An 11225-nucleotide genomic window follows, 5' to 3' on the forward strand; every position below is an offset into this window, starting at 1 on the left:
CTGAGGTTGATGGTCTTTGGAGAAGAACAAGACCTTTTTTTCTCTTAGGGTTCGCCCCTATGAATTTCATTTTCATTTACTTTTGGTAGAGGTCCAACAGAATTTAAATCTGTACTTTTTTCTGAATTTTTTTTTATTAAATTAAATCCATTAAATACATGCCAAAAAGGTGAGTGATTCATGGCAGACGCCAGGCAGGGACTTTGATAATCTGTAATAAAGAAACTTTAATGTTGAATATAGTGCGGTAGATAGATGAAAAATGCAGTTAGAAATTAATGTGAACTATGGAATTGGAAAATGGATATTGAATACAACATATCTTATTTAAAAAAATAAAAAAATAAAAAATAAAAAAAAAAAACCTCTCTTAAGGCATAAATGGTCAAGCAGAGTTTGTTGGGCCATCACTCTCAAGACTTAACGAACTTGGCTAGTCTAGTCCGAAAGAGACTTGAACATGTGCAACTTGAATTTTCTTCAGGTCCTAGTAAAAGGATGCTTTTGGTGCAAATGTCATCATCATATATTTTATTATAGATTCATTGCATTTGGAGCTACAACTTGCAACGTGGACAATGTGGTCCACTGCTGTTAGAAATAAGAGGTATTCTATGTCGTCATGTTCACATGCTGTGTGCCCCTCATTTGACCAGGAAAATTCATTTATTTTCCATCAAAATGCAAGACAAACATTTTCCAATAAATGCTTTCCACGAAAGTCCAAAACAAATGTGGGATTCTGTTTTCATTTTTCTTTTTTTGGGCCTGTAAGGATTAACCTTAAGGAAAAGAATTTGCTTTCAATACAGATCGAACATTTTGCAAATTATGCCAAGCCCAAGAACTCAACCAAGAGTCCTCTCTACTTTTTCACCACTCATTTTGCAAATACAAAGGAGCAGATTACTTCCTGATTCATCAATATCAGTTGCTACTCAAATATCTGCTTCAAAGAGTTACAGAGGAATATGGAGGGGAAAAATGAGGGGTAGGGGGGGAGGAGGGGGAATTTATCATTCATGCGAGATGACCAATTAATTAAAACTATTCCTATCAACAAAGGAATACCATTAATGTACACCTATACTCAATTTGTGAATAATATACCATAGGTCTTCCCATTGCCTGCCCAGCCGCCAATGAATTGCATAAGCAACATATCTACAGATCCAAATTGCTACTCAACAAGCAGCACTGCATCTGAACGTCCTTGCACCTCAGACCAGGCCACTCCGGAAAATCTAAACCATGCTCTGCATATAAACTCAAAACGGCAAGTAACTGGTATACCAGCCTAGCATATTATTCCTTCTCATTGCCAACAATCAACCAATTTACACGACCTATAACCTATAAGGCCCAGAAGGGCTTTCGAGCTGCTACTGCACTGGAGTTGCCACTAAGTGGTTCTTCATAGTTTTCCTCAGGGTCGTCATCCTCCTCCCCATATTCCATCAACCCAACCAAAGTATCTGAAATGACACAGTTGTAGATACATTGTAAAATAAAAATAAAATCAACAAGCAGGGTTTGCAAACAGAAGAAAACAAGGAATGTCCCTGCCTCTAGTACAAGAAACAATAATCCCATCAACATTATATCATTATTCAACGTGTAACTAAAAACAAAGCAGATTAAGTTTTATTACTACCAGGAACAGAATCGGGCTTTGTTTTGTTCAGAATATTGTTCTTGTCATGCCGTTTAACAGAAGGTGTTGATGAAGTAAACTTTGGCGGAGGAGGTGGTGGAGGCATGCTTCTTGGTTGGGGTATTGGCATTCCATTGGATGCTGCCTGGACCAACTTCTTTGGAGCCGGCATAGTTGAAACATTTCTCACACTTGAATCTGCAGATGGTTCAGCTGGCTTTAAAAATTCCAAATCCTGCAGTGAGTTAGAAAAAGACAATCCAAACCTAATTCCTCAATAACAAAATAATGGTTATATACAATAATCTCAAATAAATCACAGAAAATTTCAGAACTGCAACACAGAATATTTTGTATAAAAAATTCTGTGCTGCAACCACTAAATGTTAATGAGGTCAAAATCAAAGCTATCTTGGGTGGTTGCTGAACTTCTTCTCAAGAAGTAGTTTGGCAGTCCATAATATTGATGATGGCGCCCATTAAAGAAGCCGACATTGGCCCAATGGCAAGCGCGCATGCACGCGCGCACACACACAAAAAGAGGGACTTGTGTTTTAACACAATTCAGCAAAAAGGCACATAAAACCAATCAGCATAAATCTAGAATTGGCCCCTGATCAAAAGCTATGAAGCCATAAGCACCCTAGCCATGGCACCTCCATAATTGAAAACCCTGTGAACATACAAACCAACGACCCAATAGAGAGGTCCAGAATCTGCCTGTTAGCTTCATAGAAGGTCAGAGAAAATACCTGAAATATTAAGCACTGAAGTCAGCAAAAGACAGCAGACAGCCTTATAGCAATGAGAATGAAAAATTATTACACACATAAGAACACTGTAGCAGGAGAACTTATTGAAGTAAACAATCACGTTGATACCGAAGAAAACACAACCACATTCTAATAAACAAATACATCAATGAAACCTTTTGTAAAAAAAAACTCCAAAACGGATAAAGTTTGGCTCCACACATGTTTGGAGCCTTGGGCTCCAACCACCAATAGGAGGATGGCATTTTTCCTTGTCATATGCAATACATGACTCACTTAACCCAACCAAGTGACACAAGTCATCTTTCTATTGCCGGTTGGAGCCAAACATTTTCCCTCCTGAACATCAAGCTACAAAGACTTCATAAATGAGTGGAAAAACAACTCAGGAAGGGTTCATACAATTCACACAAAGGTAAAAATAGACTTGCTCCAACATCCCTACCAAGACTATAGGAAGCTTACAATGCACAGCCTCAGCTCTAATAGAGGTAGCAAGAACCAAGCTACCGATAAACTCATCACCCTCAGCTCTTTTGAAATCAATCACATACAACAAGCAAGCTGACAAGTCCAAATAACACTCAAGCTGATGTTTGTTGTTTGAAGCCCAGTTAGAATTATATATTGTACAGAAGTGATGCAGGACAAAAGGAATAGGTGCATGCACGTGCACACAACACATCCCCCCCCCCCCTCCCCCCCCCCCCCCCCCCAAAAAAAAAAAACAAACAACACACACACACAAAGTAAAATAAAATATGCATACACAACACAACTTTAACGTATAGATTCATGGTTAATGATAGTGTCACCCATTTGAGTCCACCCAGAGCTATTCGCAATACAACCAAGCCTAACTTGCTCAGGGTTAAGGAAGCTAGAATAGGCATGAAACTCACCATAGCTCAACCAAGCAATAAACAAAACAAAAAAGAGCCAATATTCATTTCATTTCAATCCTTGGCATACAAGCAGCTGATGTAAAGGCCAGGTAGTTCAGCCATCATGTGCCCAGAGATAGTGTATGCCTGCAAGCAACACCATCCCAAAATGGGCCAGGAAGATGAGTTTGTCCAGCACATTGTTTGTACTTTGTACAATAGTTTTTTTTTTATAGGTAGACTGTTGTACAATACCACACTATCTACAATAGTGTGGTATTCCATTCAAGCAAAGGACTAAAATGATGAGAAAGAAACTCCGAACCAAGTATAATGTTCCCAAATCTTATCCTGGGTTTATTACCTCTCAACATGTCCTCCCAATGTCATTTATCAAATCTACACAATAGAAATCTAACTTAACTGTCTACACTATTCTGGTACTACACTTTAAAGCAAGAAACAAAACAATCTTAAAATTTAACAGACAGTATTTCAGGCAACCAATTGCAAACCTCCCGTTATTACCTTAAGAAAGCCGCAAAAGCTTTCATAAAATGATTTCTTCCCAAAATCTGGAAAGCCAAGATTGTGGACTTCGCAATATATTTTATAACCTTATTTGCTCATTTTGTTACATTCACTAAATTCACAGCCAAAGTTTATTAACAAAGAAATCTATAAACTTAGATTCACCCAAGGAATGTCCTTTATTTTAGCTTCTTTTACTTTCCCATTTAAGGTGATCAAAATCCATATAAGATTTGTAAGATTATTCCTCAGCCATATTTGGAAAAATCTAGCTGGGATTCTGCACCAATACCTGATAGGTTTTTGCTGGGAACTTTGAGCCAGTTGGTAGTTCCTGAAACTTCCGCTTCTGTGGAGGCCGTTTCTCTGTCTCAGGATCTGAGATACCACTCAACTTTGATTCTTTGCTTTGTACTGAAGTTGTAGGAGCAATTGTAGAGGTGACAGGAGAAGGCAACTGCCTAAGGGCCAAGGCAACTTGTTGTAACGGTGTGGCTTGAGGATATATCCCACCATATCCATTGTAGCTTGTTCCACTAGATACTAAAGGCTGGGGATAGCCAATTACATTTCCTTGAGACTGCACATTGTTCAAATATCCTCCAGATTGCGATACTAGTCCTTGAGGAAAACCAGGAGGGATCCCAGGGACTCCAACTGAGGAAACCAGGGGTGATGGTGTAGAGCCCATAGTTGCAGATGTCAAACCAGGAGTAGAACTTGTATTTACTTTTAGTTCATTCCCGGAACTCTGAACTCCAGCCAATAACTGCTGTGGAGGAGGAACGGCACTATAAACCTGCTGTGTGGGTGGAACAGCACTATAAACCTTACATGATGAAACCCTAAAGAGTTGGAACCACAGGTTATTTTCCAATAGAAATAACAAACTACAGTGCAAACAAATGGTGTTATCAAGAACTGTTTGAAAGAATTAGATATTCATGCAAAGAGCACAACTGATGCAATGCTGAACTCTTTAGATTACCGTACAAAAACTAAAGTTAAAAACTTAAGAGCAGGTGAAACAAATGGTTTGCATTAGTAACATATTTAACATAGAAGTTTCTACACAACACAATAAAATACAACAGCATAGAAGATGGTGATAAAGAAAAAGGAAGGAACTGTATAACCCCGTACCTACTAAACCCATACAATGCATAGAATAATTTACATCTAGCTTAATTCAATTACCTGGAAGCACCACACTCTACACTAATTGTATCTAACAAATTTTCAGCCAAACGCTTAGCATCTTCAAGACTTTTTGGATTATTGCTTGACAAAACTAAATGCAGTGGTTGCTGTCCTTCTGCAAGCATTATAAGAGTGAGAAAATCAAAAGGCCTGTAGAAAGATCATATTTCATACAACAAGATTGTACCTTCTCCATGTGAGCTTTCAATGTTTCCCGAACCACGTCCTCTTAGTAAGACAGTTGCTCCTGTTTCATTCATAATGTGATTTATATACTGGTCCTGCATGTACAAAACCGAACAGCCACCAGCACAAAAAACAGTCTCTCCCAATTGTATGGAGATGTCAGAGAAAGCTAAAACATTAGAATCCCTCATCCTCATCAATGTGTAAGACAAAGTTCAAAATTACAAAACAAAAGAGAACATTTACCAGAAATGTAAAAACAAAATAAAAAATTAGGAAAATTAATCAGGAAAGAATAAATTGGATCAGAACATAATATTACACAAAAGCAATGTGCTAAGTTTAAATTAAACCTCAAAAACAGTTCTCTATAAAAATTTTAGGAGAGAAAGGAACTGACTTATGCACAAAGAGAGGCGCTCAGGCGCACGCACACACACACAAATTAACCATAGAGGACTATATTGCCATGGTTAAGTTATCAGAGGAAAAAACAAAAGAAAACAAAGCAAAAGGGAGGGGAGATGGGAAAGAAAACAATATCTTACATTTGGTCCACATATACGAGAAGCAATGTTCAATGATGGGTCTGGTTCAAAGCCCAAAAACACACTTGTGCTCAGTGCCTGAGTAACCATACTCAATTAGAAAATTCATGTGTTGTAATCCTCATTAAACCTTAACACAAAAATGCTTGCAATGCAGCACATCCCTACCTTCACTCCATTGCTTATAGCCAGATGAAAAGTGGAAGAAGCTGGCTGCAAACTCTGACCTTGCTTCAGCATTTCTTCAACCATGGCAGCAGCACGATCAACCGCTAGTATCCGTTCAGCTGTGTCTTTTAACTGCAGAGGCAATCAGGTAATACAAGGAAACCAAAGGCATTTATCTTTATCCATATGGCTCGTATACGAAGGTTTATACAAAGGAGCAGTAAGTTAAACTGGCTCATGAGAAAATAACCAATGGGACAAATATTCTGGTTTATTTCAGTTTCAATTTATTAAGTATTTAAGTTATATGGTTCCTGTATTATGTAAAACATTTATTGTAGATCAAATTTCTTCTTTTGAAATCTACACTAGCCATGTTTTTCTGTAGAACCATCAACAGTTCATTTAACCATCTGTGCATGTTATAAGTATTCAAACAGATACATCAAAACGAACCAACTATTCTTACATAATTGTGCACAGCATAAATCACACTTACATGAGCTCCCGCAGAGATATGAAGATATAATGGCTTTTCCCCATCAGGCGGTGCATTTGGTGGACGGTACTTACCCCTGAAACAGGAAATCAGATTATGCATTACATTCATGATGGCCAAAATACCCCATTGAAGAGGCTCCCACAGAAATGCCTTTGAAGAACTACAAACCTAGTTATAACCACGGCACCTGTGCACTTTTGAATCTGCAAGTAAGCTAAGTTGGTCAACCCCATAGAAAAATAAATTTTTTTTTTAAAAAGTGTTCAACTAAATTAAAAAAAATAATAAACAAATTAGCCAGTCATGTAAACTTGAAAATTCAGATTCACCTCCTCCTGCGTCTGCCGTTTTGTGAGCTTGTAACGAACAGAAGACTCAGCATCATTTATTACAATTTCTCGGGCTATTAACTCATCTTGAATCTTTAGCTATTTTCATTTGTACAGACCAAAGGAGAAATGAGTAACAAATGAACATTCAAAATAAACAACAGATGACTAAGGAAGAAAAATAAAAGAAACAATAATGAATAGAAATCTTCAGTAAACTATAGTTCAACATTTACAATCATAATTACAGACCAGTGGCAGTACATGTAACAGGAATTAATTATTCACGTGGCCAATATATTATTTGTATGTCCCTTACATGGAATCGTCATTTTCAACCAGCTACACCATAATATTCCATTCTTTTATGTGCACAGTGCATGCATAGCATTCTTCTAACAGATCCAACACTATATTTATCCTCGCTGATATGAAACTAATTTTTTTATATATAATATTTTATTAAAAATAAAGAGGACAAAGCCCAGGTACAAGGCAGTGCAACAAATTAAGACCTACAATTACAAAATCCAAACAACTCTAAAGGAGGAGAACAACAAACATCCTCAATATTCCTCAACCAATCAAACAAAGATCTAAGGAAGCAGAGTTTCAAGTGAAGTAAAGATACTTCAGCCCCGCTGATAAAACAAACTAATGGAACTAAAACTGTCAAACAACATATTCTGCAACAAAAGACAACATTTTTATTGAAGGACTTGAATACATCTGAAAGTTGGGCAGTAAGTTGTGACAGAAAACAGAAAATAAAATATATTCAAACTAACACAGAAAAATCCCAAGTGACAAATCATATTAAACATCGTACAAACAAAAGGAAAATTGAAATAGATGTAGAAAACATGAATAAATGGTCTCCAAATTTGACAAATGGCACCAACACATCATTCTGTCTTACACAATATTGTGCATAACCCTTCAGTTATATTTTATGGGAAATCAGAGCGACTTGAATTTAAAAAATAAAAATAATATCCTAAAATTACCAAAAGTGATGATTTCAAAATGTTCTTATATAAATCATCACTTTTGTTTATTACCAAACCAAAATAAAGTCAGCATGCATTTGGCATGGCAAATCACTTCCTGTTATTAAAGCATATATATACATACATAGACTTTCAATGAGAATGCATACATCCACAGCTGCACCCCACATATTTGATATTAAAAAATAGTATATATAAAATATATGTGGGTGTGTGTAATTTGAGTTTGTCTCCAGAAGAGAAAACAAAATTGTTTCCCAAATACAGTTTGGTTGAAGCTAGAATATGACTCCAATTGTAAAGTATACCACAATGACAAATACTGCAGCAAAGTTCAACCAACATAAACCTGCTGAAGCCATCAGAAATCAAAACAAACCCAGATAAGGTATCTCAATTGACTTACTTTAGGGACAATGGTGGCAGTGTGTTGCTGTATAGATGATGCCTGAAACGCCTGGGGTATGGTTGCACAGCTAGCCACAAGTGGATTCATTAAAAGGGCACTGGAGACTGGAGTTACACCAGGAAGTGCAATCCCACCAAGGGCTATGTTGCCAAGTGGTAGGACCCCAGATAACGCTACACCAGCTGAAACAAAAGACTCTGCAGGTTGATCCCATTTTCTCTTCTTCCTGCAACACTCACTAAAAGTTAAATATTGCAAAATATCATAACTAGGAACTGGCAAAGTACAAATATCGATTCCACTAAACGGAATAGGAATCTAGCCAAAATAAAATCTACATTTAAATTGATTTGAGACAGAGCCATAAGGTAATAACAGTAGCATCTGTATGGTAAAAAAACGTGAATCATATCTAGACTTTCATGATTAATATGCTTTAAAACGATAGAATTTATGTACATCTTTCCATATCTGAATTTTCAATCTCAAAGCTCATGCAGATGGTAAGGACCTCGAGGAAAATCAGGATTAAATACCAAAAATTCAAGAATTTTGGTCTAGCTTCGACTGTGGGGCCTTCTTGGCAGCCACCATGGGCTATTTTATTATTAAGTATTTGTTGTTTTAATAAAGTTTTACCAAAATAAAAGTAGTTTGTTAATTTCTAGATTTTCTAAAATGGACTGTGACAGGTTTTACTAGACCCATGAGTCTCATTTTATGTTTTAGGTCCATTTGGTATTTGGTATAAAAGTTCTTGATAAAATACCACTTGTTTCAAAAACTTAAGTTATTAGGAAAGGCTTTTTTTTTTTTTTTTTTTTTTTCAGAAAATAAGTTCTACACGCAACCAATGGGCCTTGAACCAACGCCCTCGCCCTCTATCCCATTATTATGGGAGGAGGAAGTACAGTTGAGTATAGCTCATATTTGAAAATTATGAATTTAATCATTTAACCATTATTCTAAGATTCTCCCTCATGCGTGGGTCCAAACTCCACCCTAATAGATAGTGCCCAACACATGAGATTTTTCACTTTTTAAATGGGAGGTAGAGTGGAGAAAGGGTTCAAACTCAAGGCCACATGTTTTGATGCCATGATAAATTACCACTTGTCCCAAAAGCTCAAGTTGTTAAGAAATTATGAATTTAACCAATATTCTAACAGTTCTCAATTACTTTTCTTTATTATTAGGGCTGTCTTTCTAAGGAAAAGGTTAATTCAGAGTCCTAATCCTTCTAGGAGTAGTAGTGGCAATTAGTGTATATAGGAGTCTTTTATGCATTCATTAAAAGAAGTGGAAAAATGAATTTAATAAAATTCTAGTGGGTGTGATTGCCTTCTCCTTCCTAAGTGTGATTGCTTGGGAAACCTACTGGGATTGCCTAGAGCTTATCTTTCTGTGTTTCTTGTTCTATTCATTGTTTTAACAAAAAAAACAACCATCAAACTCATTCAAGGTCCAATCTTCTTGTTACTTACTCTACCTAAACCTTTAAACATCAAACCCTATTCAAGGACCCTTCAAGGTCTCATCAAAAACACTAATTTAGTGTTGAATTCCTTTAAAAAAAAAAAAAAACCTACATCAAAATCGGTTTCCGAGCCCATTAAGGATTTAGTCCAGCATCAAAACCGATTTCAAAAGTATGAAGCAAACCAAAACAATTTGTAGATAATCATGTGAATTTGAAACATTCAATTCAACAACTTCCTTTTCCTCTTAAGCAGAATTAAACAAAACACACAGTTTATTATAAAACTATTATTAGCCTCAATTGCAAACTAATAACCATAGTCTTAAGCAAGAAAACCATAATATGCCCTCAAATTATGCCATAAAAAATGTAATTTTCTTAGGTATTTCATAATCACATTCCATTGTAAATCCAAAAACCAACGAAACCCAGATATCCCTCATTCAAAAAAAAAAAAAAAAAAAAAAACCAACAATTTCATACATAAACGTAAAATCCTAAATCCCTAAAAAGAAAAAAACCTATCTCCCTCCAAAACAAAGAGAACCCAAACTATAAAACAATGAGTACGAGAATAAATAATATCGAACAAAATTTAAAGAATAAATTATTGAATTCAAGAGTACAGAAACCAAAACCTTTGCCTTGTTTGTGAGACATCCTCGGATGAAGAAACCTTAGCGCCACTCTCCTCTGTCATTTTTTTTTTTTTTTTGGTTAGTTTTTCTTTTGTTTTTGCGTGAATCGGCGATGGGGAGAATTGGGAATGCGAATGGGGGGTTTCGCTGCGGTGGTTGAACTTAGGCGGTGGTGGTGACTGCTGATTTTTTTTCTTTTTCTAAGAAGTTTTGGTAGCCAATGAATTAGCGCCACGTATAGGAGTCACGGAATTTTACACTATGCTCGCGCGTGTGAATATATATATATATATATATATTTTTTTTTTAAATAAACACAAAGGTTTCTGCAAATCCATTTGAAAATAAACTTTTCAAACTTATTTGTGTGGATGTGAATTTTACAAATTTATGAGTTTGTTCTTACATTTTAATATGCATATCAAATTTTGTTTAAATAAAATTTTATTTATTATTCAATCAACAAAATTATTTTTTATTTATAATTTTAGATTACAAAAAACTTAGAATTTAAACATTTGATTGATTACATAATTACTTATCTTTGATTTTATTGAAATTTTGCAACCATGAAGTATATAAAAGAACATACAATCCAACGGTTGTATTTTTAAAATTCATATCTAATAATATTGTAAGGACTCAATTGGGATTAGACCCAGAATAAGGATGAGTTTCTAGCCCAACGAGCCCAAATAATAAATTTTTGGAGAGTGTGTTCAAGGACTAGGCCCTAACAAACGGACAACGCCCAAAAGTCGGATCTTCACTTATTGAAGGTTGGCACATTAAGATTATTCACCAAGGCTCCTTCTCGGCATTCGTCCGAGGATCCTCCTTTCTCCAGCCCCCCCCCCCTTTACTGTTCTGTTTGGTTCTCCTTATATAGCTCTCTTCTCACCATCTCTTTCTT

General features: G+C 36.0%; 1 protein-coding gene across 3 annotated transcripts; it reads right to left on the reverse strand.

Annotated features, from left to right (window-relative positions):
* Positions 1-829: 829 nt before the first annotated feature.
* Positions 830-10491, reverse strand: LOC112013002 (protein RIK). 3 transcript variants are annotated; one of them, XM_024045382.2, is made up of 12 exons: positions 10313-10490; positions 8192-8420; positions 6776-6874; positions 6615-6649; positions 6444-6519; positions 5945-6076; positions 5777-5854; positions 5230-5323; positions 5040-5157; positions 4135-4687; positions 1655-1871; positions 830-1475 (listed from the first exon to the last, which is right to left on the reverse strand). In XM_024045382.2, the coding sequence occupies exons 1-12, from the start codon at positions 10372-10374 to the stop codon at positions 1354-1356; spliced, it is 1815 nt and encodes a 604-aa protein (XP_023901150.2). In that variant the 5' UTR covers positions 10375-10490; the 3' UTR covers positions 830-1353. The 3 variants fall into 3 exon arrangements, with proteins under 3 accessions (XP_023901150.2, XP_023901149.2, XP_065633767.1); XM_024045381.2 differs by having other exon boundaries at positions 1655-1889; XM_065777695.1 differs by lacking the exon at positions 830-1475 and having other exon boundaries at positions 1824-2406; positions 10313-10491.
* Between the last annotated feature and the right edge of the window lie 734 nt (positions 10492-11225).

Source organism: Quercus suber, unplaced genomic scaffold, assembly GCF_002906115.3.
Source record: "Quercus suber isolate HL8 unplaced genomic scaffold, Cork oak 2.0 scaffold_161, whole genome shotgun sequence".
Lineage (NCBI taxonomy): Eukaryota > Viridiplantae > Streptophyta > Magnoliopsida > Fagales > Fagaceae > Quercus > Quercus suber.

Excerpts from the sequence above, each read along its gene's own strand:
- LOC112013002 (XM_024045381.2), bottom strand. The coding sequence starts at position 10,374 with ATGACAGAGGAGAGTGGCGCTAAGGTTTCTTCATCCGAGGATGTCTCA. Across the intron at positions 6,875-8,191 it reads CTGCCACCATTGTCCCTAAA|CTAAAGATTCAAGATGAGTT; the intron begins GTAAGTCAATTG and ends AAATGAAAATAG. Across the intron at positions 1,890-4,134 it reads TCCCAGCAAAAACCTATCAG|GATTTGGAATTTTTAAAGCC; the intron begins GTATTGGTGCAG and ends AACTCACTGCAG.